Source organism: Cyprinodon tularosa, unplaced genomic scaffold (genome assembly GCF_016077235.1).
Source record: "Cyprinodon tularosa strain WSP-4 unplaced genomic scaffold, ASM1607723v1 ctg197, whole genome shotgun sequence".
In the NCBI taxonomy this organism is placed as follows: domain Eukaryota; kingdom Metazoa; phylum Chordata; class Actinopteri; order Cyprinodontiformes; family Cyprinodontidae; genus Cyprinodon; species Cyprinodon tularosa.
Window position 1 is genome coordinate 911511 of NW_024038720.1, and position 24460 is coordinate 935970.

At 36.2% G+C, this 24460-nt stretch overlaps 1 protein-coding gene across 3 annotated transcripts in view; it reads right to left on the minus strand.

The window, feature by feature from the left end:
• Positions 1–24460, minus strand: part of syt7b (synaptotagmin VIIb) — a 159732-nt gene that overhangs the window by 45510 nt on the left and 89762 nt on the right. For 2 of the 3 annotated variants that reach the window (XM_038283871.1, XM_038283872.1), the window contains exons 3-6: positions 21314–21393; positions 18357–18491; positions 12458–12658; positions 4942–5289 (exon numbers count right to left, since the gene is read on the minus strand). In XM_038283871.1, the coding sequence (XP_038139799.1) occupies positions 4942–5289; positions 12458–12658; positions 18357–18491; positions 21314–21393 (764 nt within the window). The remainder of the gene's footprint in view (positions 1–4941; positions 5290–12457; positions 12659–18356; positions 18492–21313; positions 21394–24460) is intronic. The other variant, XM_038283873.1, reaches the window with a different exon arrangement.

Genomic DNA, 24460 nt, shown 5'->3' on the forward strand with positions numbered 1-24460 from the left:
CCATAATTATGAAACAGTGAATTGTGCTCTATTGCAGGAAATCATTAAAAAAAATTTGACCCCCATTTAGGCAATTATTTCTTTACAAAGGTTCATGTTTATTTCGAAAGAATTTGTCAATAAAATCATAAAAATATGTCTTTTGTATGTACTCGGACTATATTTTTGTCCAATATCAAAATTTGTTCCGCTAAATCAAATAATGTTTCACAGAAACAACAAAAGCAGAAAAAAAAATCAGTGAGTGGGTTAAGCACTACAAATATGCAGAAGTTCTCCCAACAGAATACTCATCATCCTCAAAAATGTCTTGAGAGAAATTATCCTTTGTTCCCAGCCCCTGTCAATAGTAAACATTTGGATGATATTACAACATCACACTAGGAAATTCTCAAAGGTGTAATTTTTTTATAACTAGCATATGTTCTTTATTGTAACCTTTTTAAACACAAACATGCATAGAAACAACCTTTAAATGCTTAATTTCTGACTTTTACGCACCATGCACAATCAAGACAGTATAACAATACTCTAATCTAGATTAATCTCTTCTATGACGGAGGACCTGCCTGACAAGAACTTTTTTATCATCCCACTGACCTCACACAAATTGAAAAGCAAGTCCCAATGCAATGAGAACTTATAATATATGCCTTTTTCCTAAGACTTTCCAAAAATACCAAGGCTGTTGCCCCAAAAAAACTTGTCTGGAATTGTCCGGTTGCTCAACACCTCTTTGTCAACGATGAGCCAACCCATTATTTTAGTGTCACGAGTTGATAGCCAAAGTATTAGTCCAGGTGAGTACTGGGGAGCAGGGAAGCTTCTCTGATTAGCTGGATTTGTATCCACAGACCAGTTAAAGGCAGAAACTGTCAGTTTCAAGACCTATCTGCATGGCTGAATGTGGTATTTGACAGAAAATGTCTATCTTGTCAGATGGAAACAGGTGAGGTTTGTATCCTAGCGAGAATTCAAATCGAGATAGACCAGTAGCAAAGGATGGGTATAATGAATAGAGGCAGTGGAGGGAGGCCTCAAGCTTCTGGTTTATGCGTTCGGATTGACCATTTGTTTGGGAATGAAATCCTGAACTGTGAGCACTCTTGGCTAAGTGAAGAGCTGAGCTGTCTCAAGGGAGGGTGGGAGTCAACAAAGAGGGATGAGGTGGCAGGCTTTGGGGAAGCGGTTGATTATAGCGAGGATGGTGGAAAAATCCTTAGATGTTGGTAGTCCAGTAACAAAATCCGAGGCAATAATATCCCATGGAAGGTTATGGATAGGCATTGGTTGAAGAAGACCACTGGGAGGCTGGTGACTAGCTTTGTTGCAAACACTGTAGAGGGTAGAACATAGCTTCCTTGTATATTGTAGGACACCAGAAATTTTAATTAGTGAGTGCAAGAGTTTGGTGATTCCAGGATGGAAGGAGAATTTTCCAAGTAGACCCAATGAATGAGGCAGGACCTAATGGAACCAGGAACATAAACCTGGTTCGGAGGTCCAGTGCAAGGGTCCAGTACGGACCGCTGAGCTTCCAGGACCTGATCCTTTATTTCCTACGAAAAGGCCTGCACAATGAAGGGAGGATGAATGACACTTGAGATATTGGGTTCCGACTCAGTTGTGCACAGAAAGGGCATTGTGTTTGGTGTTTTTAGTTGAAGTTAAAACAGGAAAAGAACAGAGACCAACATTACTGTCTAGGTTTCAGATGTTTTAGTTCTTGGAGGAAGTCAGCTCCCTCCAACCATGGGCAGCACTCCTCAAAAGCCATTTTATGATTAAGAGTTCTCAGGTGCCCCCATTGTAGTTTTTTTCTGCTTTAGACAAATGCTGGGTTAAGAAGCATCAGGAGACCAAATACAAGTTTCTTTGGAGGAGGTAAGGCTAATGAGGGATAGAATAGTTTGACAGTATTTTTGAATGAATCTGTGGTAGAAGTTGGCGATTCCTATAAAACGTAGCTGCTTGCGAGTTGATGAAGTAGGTCAATTGAGAATAGCTCGAAACTTATCTGGATATGTCGTCACTGGCCCACTCTTGAGAATGTGTCATAAAAGGGTGATTGATTTGGCATGCAACACACCCTTCTCAGGTTTGACAAAGAGTTGGTTCTCTAGAAGACTTTAGAGAACTTGACTCACACAGATCTCATTGTTGGATAAGGTCCTGGAGAAAATCAGAATGTCATCAAGGTATACGAATACAAACTGATTTAAAAAATCTCTAAGGACGTCATTCATAAAGGACTGGAAAACTGCAGGTGCATATGGGCGATCAAAAGGCATTACCAGATATTCAAAATGACCTAATGGGGTCATTTTTATTGTATCTCTGGTTAGATGGTTTAAATCGTTTTATTTCTGAATTCTTAGGACCTTTGTCTCAAACTCAAGTCTTCTGCATCCTCCACCAGCATCTTTCATGTTTGAATCCACCTCACCATTAATTCTGACTAGTTTTCTTGCTGATGAAAAGAATGACCGCAACATAATAATGACAACACCATGTTTAACGGTTGTTAAATGTTGCTTGCTACGTCTGTGGTCAGAAAATGTAGCTATCTATTTACGTCTTTCATATATCGATTTATGCTATTTACTTACTGAAAAATGTTTTTATTCAGTCTGTTTCACCTGCAAGGCCACAAAATGTTTGAGTGAAAGGTGTTTGGGACAAGTAATACTTATTCCCATAAAAATGTGATCCTTTCTCAAGGTTTATTCATAACATGTCACTGTTTAACCAAAGAGCATGTAACTTCTTTTGACTCCAACTACTTTCCATAATTGTAAGTAAGGGAGACAAACTCTCTCTACATCCGAACAGGGCAGAACATCATACATGTGTGACATTGCGGATGTCTTGTTTTCAATTTGCCTGGCAAAGTAAATACGTAAATAAGTAAAGTACCAACAGAGTAAATCTATCAATCTCCGTTTATTTAACTGGACTGTATAGTTGAATACTTTGTTCACAGGACAATTACAACTAACATGGCATTTTGCATGTAGACCAATAAACACTATTTGGATCTCCTCTTAACACTGTCTATCACATTGTTTCCCCCTACTTTTGTTTTCTTGCTGCAAAATCCAGGATCTAGCAAGTACAAAACTAATAGTTCTCATGCCATTAGAATCTTTTACATGAGTTGCGGCTCCTCCAAATTTACGATGGCGTCTTGTTTACTTCTCTGAACAATTCTGTACTAGTTATGTCAGTAAGTTAGCTTTCTTTAAGGAGCAAGCCATATTTAAAGCTGATCATTTTTGCATGTTCTTTGTTTTTTGTCTGTTTTTTTTTTTACAATGCAGATATTTTGACTGATCTTCTCAGGGCGTATGCAGAATATCTACAAGTATATTGACTTTAAATTGCACACTGTTAGAGTCTATTTACTAATTAGACAACTTTGGAAGAATTTTAGTTTGCTCTGTAAACCTAACTAATCAATGGGAAGGAATAGTTAAAAGCCATAGTTCATATTGTATAATTTGCTAAAGGAAGAAAGAAAATATGTTTCCCCAAACCAGTGTATTTACTTAACTTTATTTAAATACGTATTTACTACAGATAAACAAATATTATGATATTAATACTGCAAGGCGCTTTAGCTCTTTAACAACCTAATATGTTAATATAGTTCCAAAACTGTAAAAGATTGTAAATAATCTAAATAACATCCCTCTAGCAATCCAAGCAAGTGATACATATATAGTGTGATGATGTTTTATGCCAGATGTCCTATGATCAGCATAAAAGCACACATGTCACTAAAAGGCACAAAAGTGCTTATTTCCATATTAAATCAACCCTTTCTTTTGCTCTGATATGTCAATTATTGTGTAATTTTAAACTAAGATGTGGCATACTCACATTCATAGTCATTATTCATCTCCTGGGTCTGAAATCATATGCAATTATATGATTACATGCTGTCAGTGTAAGTCCTACACTGAGTAGATATCGTTTTTTTCTCAGTTTTTGTAGTATTCATACAAATGTTAGGAAAATGTGAATCCAGAAAAGTCGAGGTTCTGTTTCTTACTGCCGAGTTATGAATGCATCATTAAAACGCTGGAAACATAACAAAAGTTTTTCAGTTATAGCATACAGTATAAGGAGCTTCAGTTATTTTTTACTGTACAGAGACTCTGTGTAGCGAGAGGACGAATTCCTGAACACACTCTTTCTACAGCATCACTAAGGTTGCCTATAGTATGTCTCACCTGATCTGTCCCAAAAAAAATAAAAAAAATTACTCCCATACATTAACTATGCACCAATTGGTATTAAGCAAGATGTGCAATGGAAAAATGACAATGCATAAATAATAGTTAGATGTATACTATCTTTAGTTGATCTTGTATTCTCCTTGTTAATGAGATATGCATGAGACAAATTTTTCGGGACATTTTTACATTCATTTTTTCACATTAGTTCTTTAAATCCTGAAGAAACAATTGGAAACAATAATTGCCAACAGGATACTTAAGTTTGTTCAAAAACCCATTTTAGTAGAAGTTAATTAAAAATAAAAAAACACATACAAAAACAGACAACCAGTAATTCACTACTGCTGATCTGATTCTCAGTTCAACAAGGTTAATAAATTAACAAAGGAAGCTTGTTTCACCAACATAAGTAGTACTAATATTTACAAAAGAACTCTAAAATATATATGGTGGAGCATCAACCAGACTTATGAAAATTACATTACTGAAGAGAAATTTATCAGAAGAATCAGAAGAGAAAAACAAATATTTTTTCCTCACATTTTTGTTTATTTTCTTTTTTACAAATTAATTGAATATTAGTTTAAAGATCATTGTATTTATTCTTTAGTTTGATATACTAAAGCAGGTAGGGAGTATAGTACATAAGCATATCATGTACTTTAAGATCTTCCACAGCAGAGAACTTCATGAGACTTACAGGAATGACTTGACGTCCAGACCTCTGTGGCGTATCTGCTCCATCATATGGTCCCAGCTTCCTGGATTTGACCGTGATCGTCCAGCCCCAGTACCTCTATGCCTGGAAGCTCCAGCCGGACTCCCCCGGACCCCCCGCGGGCCCCCACGGTGCCCCCCGCCGCCTGGACCTGTGTGCAGCTGGCCCAGACTCTGTGAGGTTACCGGTGGGTCGTTGGGACCTGGAGGGGGCCGGTGAGTGAGAGGCTGTTGAAGGCTCTGCTGGCGCACCAGAGGGCGGGGGCGAGCGACTGCCGAGGATGGGATGTGCTCCAGGGTGGAGGCGGATGAGAGGGAGGTGTCCCCAAAACTGTGTGGAAACACAGAAACGGGAAAGAAGCAGATGGACGCAACAGGGCAGAGCTTAGAATTAGACAGAAAATGAACAAAGAAGGTGCAACATGAAAGTGGGAGGATGTCAGTGGTTGTATCAGAAATGTCTTCATAAAAAAAAAAAAAAAAAGATAAAGGAGGTAAGAAAAGAAAAGAAAAACATTATGAACCTTGGATAGCCTTTGTGTCTTTTTATAACCTGTGTTAGTGTTAATGCAGGGGGAACATTTCATTTAACTTCCATCATAATTGTGTCAGAACCAAACCCTGCTTCACTGAATGTGAGTTCAGGCTAAGGTATTAGTATCCCTTAGCTGGAGCCTCCATCTGCAACACTAAACTCTTTCTGGACGTTATCGTTCTCTCTAATTAGCTTTGACCTACTTCTACCATCTTGCCTTGATGGCTTTTGCTTCCATCCATCTTTCTCTAAGGTCCCTTCTGCTCCTCCCACTCCCCCTTTTTACCTTTGCGCTCCAAAACTCAGCAGTTCCTCATCCCCCCTGTCAATTTATCTTTTTCCCACCCTCGGCCCTCACATCACTCCATCTCACCACCGCCTTCAATCACTGCTCTTTAATTCTGTTCTCTAATTATTGGTCTCCTTCTCTTACGCTCCCTTAATGGTGCTTCACTCCTTATCCTCCCTTCAATCACACCCTGCCTGATGACTGTAAAACCGTGCTAAACAGCTCTGTCTGGAGCTAAAGCTGTGAGGGAGGATTTACGGCCTGGACTTGAGCTGCGTTAGCAGAGCTTTTCTGTATTAACTTGGCCTTAACCCTGACGCAGGCTAGGAGGAAAAGCACCCAGAGGGATAAAGCAATGGTTTATGAAGGAAATACAAGACTCATATATGCATACACATGAGCCTGTATACATGTATGTATATTACAGTACATGAGAGACTTTCCTTAGCCTTTATTTGAAACTTTTGTGTTCTTTTAACGAATAGAATAACAGAACACATGCTGATGATTGAATAACAAATGTTTTTTGGTAGGTTTTCTACTGCACAGAGGTCTCGTAGACTTAGACAAAAAAGGCCATGCTTTTGATCTAGTAAAATATCATCCTTTTTTATGTCTGGATGCAAGAACAATTGGAAGAAATGTTAGTGTAAAAAATAGGACAAAAGAAGCGTATAATCTGAAGTGGAAGCAAAAGTAAGGCCTTTAAGCACATTGTCTCCAGTGCAAATATTTGCATGAATTCAACTCAAAAACCTGGAGGATATCTATGAAACACAATGTTTCAGGAAAGCTAAAATAACCTGCAAGGACCCTACTCATCCATGCCACATAGTTGAACTGCTGCAATCTGGGAGGAGATATAAAGCCGTCCACAAAGACATACAAACAGGATCGAACTGTAGTTCCTCCTCTAGCTGTTTTGGACAATGTACACTACACTTAAAACACAAATAATGAACAGACCTGAGCCTGCTTAAACACAATGATGTCTACATTGCACATATGTTTTATACTTATTTCATTTCTGCATAAATGATGTTACAATCTTTATTGCCCACACCTCTACAGCTATAAAACAGCTGCTGTTTTACTGTTACAGATTATTTTTTAATTATTAATTTCCAATCTCCTTTGAACAATTTTAATTGAGATATTTGTTATGTTATGCAGAGTTATTGCAGCTAAACTATTCTCTTGCTACTGAAACTGCTCTACATTGTTCTACTAATATAAATTTACTAGATTTGTGTTCAGTTATGGAGCTGCATAATCAAATTATGTTGTACAATATGCTTTGAATAATGCAATGGCAAAAGTATTATTTTCTCTTTTCTAAGAGAGGTCATGATAAAAAAAAAAAATTATCCCAGACACCCTTTTCAGAATATATTAAATAATCAATGTCACATCCGTAAAAAAATATTCAGGGGACACTGGCAGGCTTAGGCCAGGCTTGAAATATTTAAGGTGTGAGTTGTTTTATCATAAACAACACACAACAGTGGCATTGGATGCAGGAGTTTGCCCTGCAACCGAAGGGTCGTGGGGTTACACTTCATCTCTGTCTTTCAATGTCATTGTGTCCTTGGGCAAGACACTTCACTCGCATTGCCTTCTGATGGTGGTGCCAGTGTGCGGCAGCCTCATTTTTTTCAGTGAGTTCCAAGACAGGTGTTGCTACAATGTAGCTCGCTCCCATGTGTGTTTTCCAATTTTTTTTAGCATAAAAAGTATTAGAATTGGCCAATGGAATACGAGGATCTATGTTTGAATAAATAAAAAACAAAACAAATGAAAAAAAAACACCTCTATTTCCTTATTTCCATAACTTAATATCTACAGATCTTAATCCATTAGCAGATCATCTTATTCAATAGCTCACCTTAAGGGCAAATACACATATTTTAAGATATTTTTACTTTTTTTCAATGGTAGACTGACGATACTCAGCTATCTGTGACATAAATGATTAGTGAGTTACTTCATTTGGATGGCAATAAATTGTTGTCAGATATTAATGTTAAAAACTTTGGTGTTATTTTTTTGAGGACTTTTCATTTAGTCTGTAACTTGATGCTATCAGCTGGATTTCCTCAGGAAACTTTTAACCAATCCGCTTGTATGTTTTGATTGAATTGTCTCTTTGGGAGGACATGTATTGTGAATTGGGTTTACATGAATAAACTTAATTGGACTGAATTATATGTCCTTTTTGGACGGACCATGATTTAAACACGGCACTGGTTGAAATGTAGAAATGTTGAAGCTGAAATTAGTGCAGTTATTTTGGATGCATCAAACGAGCAGAGCTTCTGCTGAAACTTAAATTATTTAGAAAACCTCAAAAAAATAACCTTTCATTTAAAGATAGACCAATTTTACTGTCTGACAGTGACTGTTGAATACAATTTCTATAGGAATAAAAATCAAAGAAAATAATTTTGTAGTGCCAAGGTCAATGCTCTGTTTTCAAAAAGAGGTTAAACCCCATTCTGATGTTGGACCAAACTGTAACCCCCCCCCCCCCCCCCCCCCCTTAACAGCAGTTTAAGGGCACCAGAGCTAACTGACCTAAAGTTGGCCACTTGAGGTTTAGTCATTTATTTTTCTGTCCAACATTTCCCTGCTGTGGAAATTACTATTTCTAGGAGGTCTGTGGGTGCTCTCGTCTGCCCTTCTCTGGTGGACGCGGCCATCCCTATGTCTGCCATTCTTATGTCCCAGTGATCTGGGGTTCTTCTGGATATATGGGACCAAGATCGCCTCTTTATCTGTCATGGGGCCTGTAGGGCAAGTCTGGGGCCACTCACACCTGCTATTGAGCATATTTTCCTTCTGAAGAAGCTTTGTACATTTTTTATAGATAAGAATGCCCATGCACACATACCACAGGACTTTGGTTATATCTAAGGAATACCTGCTGCTATTGAAGATTTGTCTTGAAATTTTTTTGGTTGTTGTATTCTGTTTGCTGCTGTTATGTTCTCTATTTTCTGTTCCTCTCATCTCACATAAGGGTGGAAGTAGACTTTTAGTAGTTGCAATATATCTTCTGTGTTGAATATTTTTGATGTTTTGTTTTATTTTCTCTCTTTACATGTGCTCTTTTCTTTCTCTATCTCTCTCTCTCCACTTAGTTCTTATCCTCTCTTTCGTTCTCAACTCCCGTCCCATCTCCGTTTATGTTATATACAATTTTATTCCCCCAATCATTTTAAATTTTCAGTTTTACATACAACCACCAAGCAGAACCTTATGGCAATAGCCATCATGGTCTACCTGTTAAGGCAAATCGGTTAGGCTGTCATCTATATCTGGATCATCTATTTCTCAAGCTATATTACCAAAACAGGACACATGCACACAAAAAAGGAATTAACTGAACTTATTTGCTTGAGATTTTCTTTTACATGACAAAGAAATTTATCGTCCAGGCAGATTTTTTTCAAGCTTAAGATTGAAAAATATAAAGTTCTGTAGATTGAGACTTACATGATTTTGAATGCATGAATATAATTAAGTAGTCAATCCCTTTTTGCTGTTACCAATCAATCATATGAGGATTACAATACTCTACATACTGATGGTACCCATGCATGTAAATTTTAATAAGATATGATCTATTGTCCGTTGCTAAATGCAGTTTGTTTTTATTAGCAGCATTTTGCATACCAAAGCCTTCATGGACTTCCTGAAAGGCAACTGGAAAAAAAAAAGAGTTATTTTAATTGTACCTTTTAAAACATGCACCTATAAGTTAGGTTTTTTTTTCTTTTTTACAGCCTTGAGTGTCAGGGATTGCTGAAGAGTCAATGAGTCGATGCAATCAGCTGGTTTTCCTAAGATAGAAAAGTCTGAACCATCCCATACAATGTGAACAAATAACACCTCCTAATATGTATGAAAATAATGTCTGTGCATTTCTCATCCAGGAAATCTTTTTGTTGTTGTGTTGCAGTATTAGGTAAGGGGAAAAATGTTTGGAGAGTCTTGCTTTTTGTCACATTTTAGTGTTTTTTATTGTAATTATTTGCTCTACTACTAGACTACTTAATTAAAACCACAGGCTTTCCCTAAAAGCAGAATTGTTGACAAAGGTCTGGTTTCCAATAGGATAGATGCAGGGGACACACAGAGAGAACAAAGCTACATTTTACAGAAGATGAAAATATTAAATTCACATTGGGTAAAGTTGGGGACTATATGTTATTGTGAGAGGGGCTAGGTAGCCAATTTAGAGAAAGTTTTTTTTTTCAGTTAAAAACTTTCCAGAGTGGAATGATCTGTCACAAAGACAGGCTGGGTATGGTAACATAGCGTTGACAACAAATACAGAACTTCTATGCTTCTGCAGTATTTCTTTTATATACAACAATCTCATTTGAGTGAGAAATTTATATGTTGCTTCTTGTAAGATAAGGCCTTTGACTATTCATTTGAACAATACAGCTCTAAGTGAAAACCTGTGGTTTTTTCTTCAGTCCATGTAGTGGTAGAGCTAAATATTACAATAAATCAGTGTACAGTATAGATAAAATCTAAAAATAGAAATGAAAAAAATCATACTACATAAATTAAAAGATTTGTATGTTCCACCTAATTATTATTGTGCAACAAGCTACAGTTTGACACAACCACTGATAACCAATCAGTTTGACCAGAATGGGTGCCAACTGGTGAAGGGGTTAACCACTTCCTCTCCCTGTCTCCTGTCTAACTACTTTCTAAAATACTGTAATAAAAATAAAGGCCACTAGAGCCTCATAATAATAAAGGAATAAAAAATACATAAAAAATTATATATTCTTCAATGTTCGTCGGGGTTAAATAACTGTGAGAGATGCAAAAGCTGAAAATTATATAATTTTCATAATAAAAGCCATTGTATCAGCATTTGAGTGTGCAAAAGAGAACTATAGCTAGGCTACTAAGCTAGTTTTAGTGTAGTGGTATCATGGGTTCCACAGTCATGCTATAAAAACTTGGCATCATGAAAAGTCAAAACATCTTCTGGGACATTGGATCAGGCATCTGGGAGCCAGTCACTGGTTGGTTAAATTTTGTTAGCCAAGCAAGTGACACACATATGACATATTTGTTTTACATTTGAAAAATGGCTGGTGCTAAAAGACAGTCATTTCCTCAAAATGGCTTCCTGTATCTATTTTTCTGTTGAGAAGCTATATGTTTGTTGTCTTTTGAATTAATAAAAGCCCCATTTATTCAGATGCTCTAAGCAATAAGGACTCTTGATCTGCTGAATCCCATTTGTGACTTAGAGGGTTATTTTCACATTTCTCCTTGCTTGAAAGTCAATTAAGATGACTATAAACCTTGAATGATTTCGCAATTAAGGGAAATCTAGAAGGGTAGAAAAACAAGGAGACTGAAAAGAAAAACTGACAGTGAAGAGTGAAACTGTAGCGGGGAGACAGGGAGAGGATGAGAGGGATATGCCCTAAAATAGAAACCAATTCCAAGAGGAGTAATGGAAATACTGCAATACCAAATAAGGAGAAGTAGGAAGTGAACAAAACAGACAAGTGATGGGGAAAAGTTTTTCATAAAATCCAAGCTTAGATGCAAGCATGTATCTCTAGAAATTGTTAAAAAGGTACACGCAGTAAAATGAACACAATATTACATTAACATACTCTGCAAAGTTCACATCAGCATGTTGAGAGCCTTGTTTACATCTACGCAGAACTTTTAAATTAAGACATGCAATTCAGATTAATTCTGAAACAGCTTCTTGCCATTTCTGTCACAGAATGAGGAATGCATAAGTGGTAAATGATGTTCACAAAGGGTTCGTTTTTATTATGCATTTGTGTGTCTTGATTTTCAAACAGATGAGTTATGTAGCTCCAAATTATTTAATCATTATGTGTGGAGTGTCTTCAGTCCAGTCAAGGGGCAAATAACGATTCTGAAGTCAGCTTCTAATCAGTCTATTCAACCATCACAAGGAGTCAGTATTGTAATACGGAGTTGCATAATAAGTGAAAGGGGGGCTTAAATGAGTGTCTAAAGTGAACTCTACTGAATGTTTTTTTTCATTTGTACTTTATTTTGCTCTGTATTTAAAGAACATGATGTCTGTCTGCCTGTCTGTATGTATGTATATATATATATATATATATATATATATATATATATATATATATATATATATATATATATATATATAAGTCAATCTATCCATGCTGCAATAGTATAATGGTAAATGCATTCATAGTAAACTATCACGGTACAGAGATCAGTCACATGCCATCTCACTTTTGTTTGAGAAACATAATGAAGGATTCTTTGGCTCCTACTGAACAAACATTGAACTTGAAAGTGTTTTCTACTAGAAGTTTTTTTCACACCTTAAAAGCATCACAGAAGCCTTAAACAATAGCCCTTTGTGTGGAGTTTCTTAATTAAAAAAAATTTAGCTGGCTTGGGGTAAAACAGACATTTTGGTTATTTTTTCTGTAATCTTTTTTTCTAAGCAAAAGATCATGCTTACATTTCATGTAAACATAGCTTTACCTAAATCTTCGAGAGTGCATTCTAGTTCTATTCATGCTTCTTGTGAAAACTGCATTTTTGATATCCACACCATGCTCTTTTGTTGTGCCCACTGTAGCCCCTCATGCGTACCCCATGTTACCATGCGCAACTCACTTGCCAAACCGCAGGGCTCCGGCATTCATGTGGCTCTGGACCATCTGCCAGCGCCCGGCCTTGCTGCCCCCCGTCACCATGCTCCGAATGCTGTCGCTGCGACTTGGCCCTGCCCCTGTACTGGAGCAAGCGCCACCCCCGCTGTCACTGACCCCAGGTGAGGGTCCAGCTCCGCCCTGCCCACCCTTAACCACAGACCCACTGGGAAAAAACGATGTGGTACCACGGACAGACAGACACGGAAGGACGAGAAGAAAGGATCAAGAGAGGATAGACGAGGGACAGACCAACAAAAGGCCGAAGAGCAAAAAGATTTTCAGTTCAGTTATTCAAACTATTAAAAGCACATTTCATAAGACTCTAATGGTAGGTTGCAGTTCTGGTTAAAAAAAAGTAGGCAAATCTTCTTTCAGTTTCAATGTCTTATATAGGAGGACATAAAATTAATGGCATCTTACCAGATCTTAAAAGTGAGTAAAACCAAAGGCAGATGGTTTGATATTTTACTTTGAGGCTCTGTGGTAAACAAAAGGGTTCATAGTCCACAAAATGAAAGAAAGGCACAAAAGTTGTGTGGCTACAAAGTAAGAAAGAAAAGGTTTCGTTTTTTAGTTATCAGGATTAAAAATGGGCATAAAGTTTTTACACTAAAAAGAAAAGGGTGAGTTTTGTCTTAATAGCTTTTTAATCCTTAATAAAAAAAAAAACAGTTTTATGATCTGAAATATTTAAGGTATGCTTAGACAATAAATGTTTGAAACAAACAGTTTCATGGCATTGTAGTTGTTTTATCCTCTTGCTTGCTCAGGTTTTTATGTTCCAGGCGTGCTTCAAGCAACAGATGAAGGATTCTTTTTATTTAATTACAAAATAAACATTATGGCAAGACTAGGTTGACATTTACTTCTGCATATTTTTTGTAAAAAAAAAAAATAAAAAAATACAAAAAAACAATAGCAAAAATTATGTCTTATTTTTAAGTTACTTCATGTTAAGATGATTTCTTTATGTCCAAAGTGTGGAACCCAAAAACTGAAAGCAGGTGTACTTACTTTTATTCATCACAGTACTATGAAATAAAAGCAGGTATAATATTTTTGGAAGGTTTTGGAGAATTTTCCCACACAGACTTTTCTGTATGAACTAAATGTGACATGAGGGAAACCAATGATTGTGCAGCTCCACTGTTCTCATGGATTTGCTCATAAATAGAGAGAAATTGGCCAATTTCGCTCCACGCAAAGGTAAAGCAATGATCGACCTGCTGGCTGGTTGAAGTGGGCAGCACGGCTTCGTAATTATGCCGATGCATCATTCACAGGGTTTTAAGACTGCAGATGGAGGTGATGAGAACACAGTGCACTAATGTCTGTAATCTCACACACGTGCAGCGTTTTAATCTGTTTAACACCAAACACTCCCTGGAAGAAAAGAATAAATATTACTCAGCATGAAACAAATTCATACCCGATGACCTGGACACAGAGCTACAGAGACGAGTACAGACTGAACGGTGACAGGACCTTTGGAGTGAAAACAAACCAAACACCACGAGCAGCACAACATTAGGACATTATGTGTTGTTGAAAGATAAGATATTACTGGAGGGGTATATTTTATGGGGAAACTTAAAGCTACCCTAAAGATTACAACAATCATTACTTTTCTTCATCTTTTAAATTTTTTTATTCATGCTTGTTACTTGTTTTCCTTCCCCTAAAATGACTTCCAAAACCTACATTTTCATTTCTGCAAAAACAAAATAAATAATTTTGGTAGTAATTTAGCAGTTGCATGCTGAATCATTTCAGAAATGACAGTTTTACCAGCTAATAAATGCCAATCAAAACTGAGCACTTATGTTGCTGGCATAATGCAATACGACCAAAACAAAGGCTGCAAACCCCACTCCTCTGTAAGTTTACAATTTTTTTCAACGTCACCACACAGACGGAGTAATTGATCACCTGGAGCTTTGAAAGAGTCAAGTGCATTGTAATTAGAGAGGATAAGAATGAGCTGGTTCACCTGATGCCTCCGTGATCGTGTGAGATGCATCTAAATGATGGAGTGGAGGCTGATACGAAGCAGACATTTTAACCATCCAAAGACTTAATTGCTCTGTGGTTTACAAAGGAGGCACTGTTACTATTTTTGGAACAGAGCTCAGTCAGACTAGACTCAGGAGGGCTATCAGGAAGCCTCACAGCATTTAGAGTACTACGAGCTAAAGAGGGAGCAGTTACAACTAGCAGGAAACACAGAGCAAGGGTAGGAAGAGGTGAGACGGGAAAACATAAAGACCTCAAACATATACAAACAGAGAAATACAAAAAGAAAGTGTGAAAACCAACATTGAAAGAACAGCTTAAAGAACAGATGGCCATTTCGAGAAATATGCACATTTGTTTTCTGGAGGAGAGCCAGAATATAAGACTGATTACACAACTTTGGCCAGCTGTTTGGTAAACTTGGCATGAAGGCTGGCAATATACCAAGATAGCTGTTCAGTGGGATCTATCCACCAGAGCCTCCTAGAATTTCAAGTTGTCTTCAGCTTAGAAACGAAGCAGAAATAGTTGAAATCTGTATGAATGTTGGTTAGGCCTAAATATCAGAAATATAGAAGCTCTTAAAAGTGTGCATTCTGATTGATGATGTATTAAATAACTAAACACCACACTATGTGATACTTACCCATGTTTCTAGTGAAAAATAAAATCTTTATTACAAAAAGTCAGTCAGTCCCCTAGGTAACTATCATCTCATCTTCAAAGCTAATAGACCTGAAATAGCCTTAACTTCCCCAATCAGGATTTTATTGATTTCATTCAAAACCAAGCAAATAACAGAATGTAAACTATCTAAATAAAATGAGAAAGCATTTTACTTGTAAAGTGCATACAGTAGCTAACATGCAAAGTTTTAAACTATGATTTATCTATTTGTAATTTTATTCCTATGTAAAAGACTTTCTTGCAATATTTTAGGATGTTTGTGAAGGCAACCAAACTTCAAAGTCAGCTACTCTCCTGCACCTAAATTTCTCATTGCAACTTCATTTCTTATAGTTGGTAGATTGCTGTTTATTTTCCATTTATCCAGATGCATTGATAATGACAGCTTATTTTCTCTTTTTTAATTTCTTGAGTGTTTTAATAGACTTGCATAGATTTGTAAGTGCTCACATTTTGTTAAGTGCTAGACAGCTTATTTGTTTTGTAATAAACGGGACAATATAGAGACTCCAGAACGTGCCCCGCCTAGATGAAACATGGTGTTGCCTAATCAAGTGTCAGAATTAATATTGCTTAGTCAAACAAAAGATCATGTTTGACACAACTTGGGGCATAAAAAACTTTAATTATGATATTGTATTATATTTTTTCTTAGAACAAGGAGGTACTGCAGAGATGTTAAAATCGTAAGGCCTTAATTAATACTGTAGAGGTGGTGCAGAATGATTCAAATACTTCTTGAACCTAAGTATGTTATCACATCACATTTTAATTTTTGGTTTAATTATTTATACAAACTCTTATCTTTTCCCTCTATTAATTGTGTTTCTTACCCTCACCCAAACAAACAATGATGCAAAGGACTACCTAAATGTGAGATGGGTATCTCAGCTGCATCACCAGTTGCTGCCCATCAGGATTAGATGGATGATCTTTAGTTGAATTACATTTTGCCATTTTAAAGCAGAAATGTACTGTCTTGTTTTACATTTGATTAGATATGATATCATAAAGTTATTTGAAGATGAAGTTTTTTTTATCTTACAACTGTGTTTTTTTATTGGCTTGGATTTGTTCAGGTGGAGTTTGATATGCTCAATCTGTCTTTTGAATTGAACTTTGCAATGACATCAAAACATATATTTTCTTTAACTTTTCCTTATTTAATACTCAGTTGTTCAAGACACTACAGAGGCAGTTTTTTTCCTTTTTTTATTTCTTTTCCAACTGTTTTATCTGTGGATTGTGTCTTCGTGGCAGGTTGCAACAAAAGAGTCTAAAAAATTTAACTATTCGTCTTTGTTCAATTGCGTGCAAAGGGTTGACACAATACTAGTCTATCCCTTAAAGGAACAGAGTACAAAAACTTTGGAGGTTGATGTGTCCCCTCTATTCAGAAAGAGTAAAATGTCACTCTGCGGCTTCCGTAGCAGGTCTCACATGCTTGGTTGGGAGGATGGAACCAGTTTGCCCTTTGTAATTAATTTAGTGCACCACTAGATGAAGGTCACTCTTACACGCTGTCACTTTAAACTTAAAGGTATAGTGGAGGATTTTCACAAATTTTTGAAAAGACCCGTCCTCTTCCACCCGCTCCCGAGAGGTAACGCCTATTTAATGCATGCGAGAGCATGCAGGAGCCCATTTCTCCTTGTGCACGCTCCTTTTAAAAGTTGCTGCTTGCATCACTCATACAAGCTTACTTTACAAAAGATTTGCAATTTTTCCACTATGTCAGACACACCACCGTTAAGTGAAAATGGGGACGAACAAATAGGATGGCCTTAGGTAAATATATCAACAGAATGATTGACAATTAGGAGGACCACTTATTTTGACATCATCACTATACCTTTAATGTTTATGTACTGAATAAAAGATAAGCAAAAAAGAAGCCTAAGATAGATTAGTAACAATAAAAAAAAAGAGCGAATATTGATCAAGCACACTTTAAATTATTACAAGAAAGTCAGCCCCCTTCATGCAAAACATGAAGCTTAAAGATCAATGATGAAGTGTGGTGCTTACTTGACAGCAAAAAGCTTGCTTTTCTCAGGTCTTAGTGCTTAAATTCTGTAGTTTGCTTGATGTAGCTTTATATATAATAAATATATCTGTAGAGGAGGGACACTGTTTTTCTCATCTAACTTTCCTCCAGAAAAACCAATAAGCACACTTTGTTAAAAGTCAAGTTCTTTGTTCGAATGGACCCCAAACATTTTAAAAAGTCAACAACAGTCAACCCTCAGTGGATAATCTAATTGCTTACAATTATTTTAATTGGGCAGCTACAGTAATTCCAGATGTAATTAATGGCCTTGAATTCAAAATGAGAAAACTGTAAAACACAGAAATCTACACTGAGGGTTTTCTGTTTCCATTATATCTCTCCACAGGTTGCAGGTGAGAGTCAGAGAAGGTCTGGAGAGGCTTTGCAGGGCTGTAAGCAATGAGACTGTCAAGCATTTTAATTTTCAGAGCATGTATTCTGTACTTAAGCTAATAAGTTGATGTTACTGTGACAGTCTATCCTCTTTATATATGTATCTTAGAAATATGTTGACTTCAGACACCTTTTCCTCTGAATGGAAAAATTTATTCTGCTGCAGTAAAAGAAAATATTTTACATTTTTCCTCTGTTACTAATTTCAGCTTAATTGTAGAATTCTACCATTATATGCAAGATGCATGATTTATTTTTGCTTTTTGTTACAGAGTAATACCAATTTCAAATGCTTTAAAAAAACAACTGAAATCTGTTAGTGTTTGGGCATTCCTTAGTATCATACCAATATTAGGAGATGTTGCCGTACATTTCTATCAGGTGCTGCATGGCCAGCAGTGCATACTAAACAGCACTGCACGCCTGAATGTAGAAACATGAGGATTAACAGGGATGAGAGGAGAATTCTGTTAAAAGACAAATGGCCAGGAAGCAATAGAAAATGTTTTACCCTGATGTTGGATATTACAGTGACCTTTTAAATGCCCAGAATGATAAATTAATCAAAAATGAAATTAGATTTAGGGGGATTTTTATATTTTGCCAGTCACAAGCAGCAAAACTGTGGAATAAAATCACCCATTTATTTTTGTAGCCCCTGTTGCTGACAGCCCTGCACAGACTGAGGGGTCCCTTACCAGCCATGACCAGGACTCACTTGGGAGTGAGGCGTGGGTCTCCATAGGGAGCATAGGGAGACATATTTAGGAGGAACTCCTTGGGCGGGTAGGAGCTCCACCTCTGCTGTACGTTGCTGCTGTCATTGTTATTCCAAAAGTCTCTGTCTAGATCGCTGCAGCCAGAGAAAGACAGCAAAGGGTTAGACATCTGAGAGCAACAAACAGTGACAGGCAGCTATAAAGAAAAAAAAACACTTCAACACAAGAGTGAGGTGTCCTAAAAGAAAAGCCAGTATAGAGGGACATGATGTGAAAAACTGGAAAAACAAATAGTAATGAGAGTAAACCTTTACTTTAACATATGCCAAATATTAGGAGAGCATGTGACAAGCCGTTAAAATAAGATTATGATAAAAGATGAGGGCTGTTGTAATGATAATTTAAAACATGGGAAATTATTTTATAGAGGCAAGAACAAAACTATAACACAAAAATAAAACTAAAGCAAATCCACATTATAAGTGAAATTATTTTGTTATTCTATGCTATCTTAACTGGAGGTATATGTAAGTAAAACGTCTTAGGTATCTAAAACTTCTAAAGACAGTCTCCCTAATTCTCAGGTATCTAAACTTTAATATCAAACAAAACTAGAAAATATTCCCTAACATAAAAGTACATAAACAGTTCACAGTAGTATACAACAAATAAGAGGCAATCTGAAAAAAAAAAGACTCAAAAACCTGTTTTTCTAACTTATTCAAATACACAGCATCCTCAAATTCAAAAAGTTAACTGACTGCTCATTATGTTCCCATTTTATTAAGTCAAATATAATTTTTGTGGAATTTCAATCTGTCTATCTCACAACATCTCTATCTTATTGTTCATAATGTCTAAAAAAAGAAACTTTGAATAAAAGGTAAACACTTCATCTTTAGCTGAAACTTTATTTTAACACAGAAAGACATGTCAAAACTGGTACCTCCTTTCAGTTAGCATATTGAATATAAGTATAAATAAAAGGAATGTTTGGCCTGCAATAAATGGTTGGTTATTGTCTTTCTTTATTTTAATACATTTGTAATTTGTGAGCCAGAAAATGTGCACAGAAAGTAAGCAAATTTGCATTTGGACATTTATTTATTTGTTGTAACTATAGTTCTTGTCCTTGAAAAACTTAATAGGCCTTTTTTATCCCTTTAAATGGTACCACATTTGTAACTCAATTTGGGTTTAGTTTGCAGCTTGCACCTCTTAAAATACTGCACAGGAACAAGCCACAGCTAATCACAAAATTACTTTGTCGCTATTGACCCTTGTTTGCTATTACATTTATTGGATTGGATGACTGGGAAATTAAGAAACCCGACTTAATCAGACAAATTATTAACTTTTCAAACTGGAAGCTGATTAGTACATGGTAAAACAGCACATCAACAACCTGGTGGCTTTTCTTAATGCTGGTCACCAGCTTGGTTGAGCGCTGCTTTGGGATGGAATCCAGTTTTCAAAAAGGAATTTGTTGCAAGACAGCAGATTGCTTATTTTCATCGATGTGGTGTGAACAACACGCCCAAACTGACCCTACTACTGGATGTAGATGAGGAAAGTACGACGGAGTATTAGGGCCACACATGAAGAGAAAAAATATTTTTGCCATGACGAGATTAAACTCGACATGTCGACTTTAAAGTCGACACGTCGAGATTAAACTCAACATTTCGAGAATAAAGTTGAAATGTCATGTTGAGTTTAATCTCGACGTGTCGACTTTAAACTCGCCAAGTTGATATATCGTGGCGATCTTGACATTCCAAAGTTTGGAGAAAAGAGCAACCGCGCTCCACAGCTGCAGTCTGCGTTTTAAGAGTGAAGGTAGTCTTTGACGTGCTGCAACTGTATAATCATCACAGGAAGTGTAAACGTCCAATAATAATAATAACGTCGACATGTCGAGATTAAACTCAACATGACATTTCAACTTTATTCTGGAAATGTTGAGTTTAATGTCGAATTTAATCTCGTCATGGCAAAAATATTTTTTCTCTTCATGTGTGGCCCTAATACTCCGTCGTAGGAAAGGCCATTACTTTCTCTCCACTGCAAAATTCTGGAATATAGACATTTTGAACTATGTTGGAAAAAAACAAAGAGATGAGATAAGATGAGGAAATGCCATAAATAACAGTCTTATCTCAATATCTCTCTGAATTAAGACACTCTTTACTGATAACAAGCTTTATTTTTTTTTTTATTTTTTTTTTTTTACTATCGACGATACTGCTCCCACTAAAAGCTGCATTTATAGAGCATTTGGCAAATATTTCATTCTAAACTGTGCTGCTCAACCCACAAATGCATTTTCCTTCCAGATGCGGCACCATTTAAAAGGAAATTAATATGCCCTCAAGTGATATGAGCTGCAAAGCCAGGAACTATTGATACAACAAAAAAAGGTCAACCAAACTCAAATTTCCAAAGAAGGGCTCAAACTTGACTTGCTATAGATGTCAATCAATTAGAATATAAATAAAGGTCCATGGGCATTGTAAAACTAGGAGGAAAAGTTTATTCCATGTTATCAATACAATACTTCAACTAAAATTTGGCTAAGGGAAGGTTTTTCCTAACCATGTGCTGACATCTGCAACATGTATACAGTATAGCTTCCTTGACACATCTTGCCTTAAAATATTCCTAAAGTTGATCCAATTTGAAAAAGTATTCTTTTTCATATTTGTTTAACTGTTCTTACTGTGTTGGTATGAATTGTTTTGTTCATACCGCAATTATAAAAAACCAACAAGTATTTTTACCTAAACATTATAATTTTATGGCGACTATTCACAACCATGCAAGTGAAAATCACATAACATACACACTATAACTATACATGAGCTCTGCATTCAGGAATTGGCTGTGGAAACCTGAATCTATCACCATAAGGATTATCTCCATGCTTCCGCATTCACTGTCTCTCTCTGACACCTACTTGATGGCTTTATTTTCCCCTCGACCTCTCACAGAATCTGGAGAGCTGGCAGCCTCCATCCCCGGTTTATTCCTCTTCCCCTTAAAAGACATTAGACAGAGACACAGAGACAGAGAGGGACAGTAGGGAGACGGACCTTAGAGACGCGTCGTGAATGATTTATACAACTGCATTTTTTTTTATCCTGCAAGTGAAATGTTCATTATGTAAGCTTTAGGACAGCATCAGGTTCCATCAGGTGTAGAGAAAAATGATAAATGAGAGAAGTGTAGTAGATCTGGTTAGATGCCAGGATGGCAGCACACTTCAGAGGATCAAGGTGATAAGGGACCACTTTAGTACAATGAGATGCAAAAACACTCTGAGCTGAATGAAACATGCACAAACATATCTTTAAAGAAATTAACAAAACACTAGCCAACTAATGCATCTATAAATCATAAGAGAAAACCAATTTGTAAACACTATACATGTATACAAATACCTTCATAAAGCCCTTTAGAGGTGACATAGGTCTGAAAACTGAACTTATACACATAAATCAAGGCTACTTTTCCTTACTGATTAGTTTTGAAAGTGGATGAAAGGATTGGGATGTTTAGGATTAGATTAACAAGCCATAATTATGATGAATCGACCACAACAACTCTGGGGCTTCACTTGGGCTGAAACATTTAATCTTTATATGGTTTTAGATCTTAAATCAACCAGATGGTCTGTTTCAGAGGTGGAAAGACTAGAGACTTACTTGTAATTTACAAAAGCAAGTTAACTAAATTAAACAAGTTAACTGAGCTGCATTATGTAGTTTCTTTTAAATTAAATGCAATTAAAAAGCACTCTTCACTTGAAATCCTTTTTTTTTATAAATATGAATAAGAGTAAGCAATATTATAAATGTGAGACACAGAAGAATCATACTGGATGCCCTTCTTTGGCACTGTCCTATTGCAGTTTGTAAAATCAGTTTATTAAAGGTATGAGTGAAATTCTTACTTTTACTCTCACTTCTAAACCCTTAAATGAAGTTAAGATTTTAAGAAGCTAAAAAAGAAAGTATAAAATGGGGTTATAAAGCATTTGGAACCATGATAAGAAACTCAAGAACTTTTAGGGTTTAGGGACTTTTTTTGGTTTGTTATTTTACTACCTTATAGGACTTCAAAGTTCTTGTGAAGCAATACATCACTTACAGAACAGCAATTTAAACTGCATTTTAAACAGTAAGTAACAGTGTTTTTTGTTCCACTCTAAAGTCTCAAACTCAATGCTATTTCTAATATTTTGAATTGAAAAAGCTTCCTGGATGGGAAGCGAAACGTCTTCAAACTTGGAAACAAAGTCCAGTGGATTGTTTTTTTTTTTTTTTTTTACTTTTTTGGAATGACTATGACCTGGATGACGGAGAATCTTCACCAGCAGTTTAAACAGTAGTTACTGTTCAGTAGTTACAGGTCTCTGACTTGGATATTTTATTACTCCATGTTCATTGAAATTTTGAGGGATATAATGCAACATTTTTACTCACTGATCGACTTAGAGCTTCCGTATTTACATAGCAGTTTCTTACTGCAATCTCACAATATGAGAATATAAAGGCATACAGTATTAAACAAACAGGCAGCACGAAAGAGCAGTCAGGGAAAGGTGATGTTTTTTTTCTGACAAATGCATTGTTAAATGGAAGAAAGTAGCCTTGTGGAACTGAACCTCATGAGGGACTTCTGTTGCATCTGCTGCTGTAATTAAACTTCTTTCTCATCAATTTAAAGATTACATTACAGATGCGGCATCTGACATAATTTTACATCTATATACAGTAATTACTACGTATAGCTAAGTATTTGGATTTGAAGATTTGTCTGTTATATAATGCACCTACATTATAACAGACAGTTAGTATGTAGTAGAAAATAATTTGTAAGTGACACATAAATAAGGGATATGGCACCTGAGGGTTGGAGCTTATGGAAACATAATTTGTCTTTCTTTTAAAACATAAAAATAAATCAAGAATCTAATTTGATCTGTTTCAACTGGGAGTCGATATAAAATAGCAGTTTTACACAAATAATGTATGTATGTATGTATGTATGTATGTATGTATGTATGTATGTATGTATGTATGTATGTATGTATGTATGTATGTATGTATGTATGTATGTATCTATGTATGTATGTATGTATGTATGTATGTATGTATGTATGTATGTATGTATGTATGTATGTATGTGCTATTTGAAAACCCACAAAACTGGCGTACATTAAAGCCAACCCAAACTTTAAAAAAAATGTTTCAACATGTATACAGGAGTCGTTACAAGTTGTACTTCTGCAACTACCAGAGTCCACAGAGAGGAACATAGAAAGGAAAGTTCATAGCATATCACTGAAACCAGTGGGAGAAGGTCTTTCAAACAGAGAGATCAGCCAGTCAGAGCTGAATATTTTATCAACATGTTTCAACTTTGCTGTAACCCCAGAACTCATCAGTGGCACTGAATCAGCCATCAGGTGGGAGTTATTTAAGATAAATAACTTTATTTACAATCCCTTTAAACACTTGCTACCTAAAAATTATATTTTCAGCTTTTTGAAGTACTCTGTATAACATTACCTTCAGGGTATCTTTTCACAGTGGATTTTCAGCAGTATGCAGGGAAGTATAGGATGAACTCTTAAATCAGAGACAACTTGTAAAAAGCAACCTTCTACCGCCATCTCGACCTTTTCTTACTCTCCAGAAGCCTGATAGCTTTTATTCAATATTTTGTTTAGGTAACATAATATATAATGGATAAAAAATTTAAAAAGCTAAAAACAAATTTTCACCCAACGACACAAACTGAGATGCCATTATATTATGTAAGCTTTAAAGCAGTGGTCTCCAACCCTCGTCCTCAAGATCTACTGTCCTACTGATTTTAGATGCATCCCTGCTTCAACACAGCTGAATCAAATGATTGATTACCTTTTCAAGCCATTCATTTGATTCAGCTGTGTTGAAGCAGGGATGCATCTAAAATCTGTAGGAGAGTAGATCTTGAGGACCAGGGTTGGAGACCACTGCTTTAAAGGTTGAATGACCATTGTGTAATTTCATTTATGAGTGATCAGAGTAGATGACATGTAACTCATTAGGGGTGT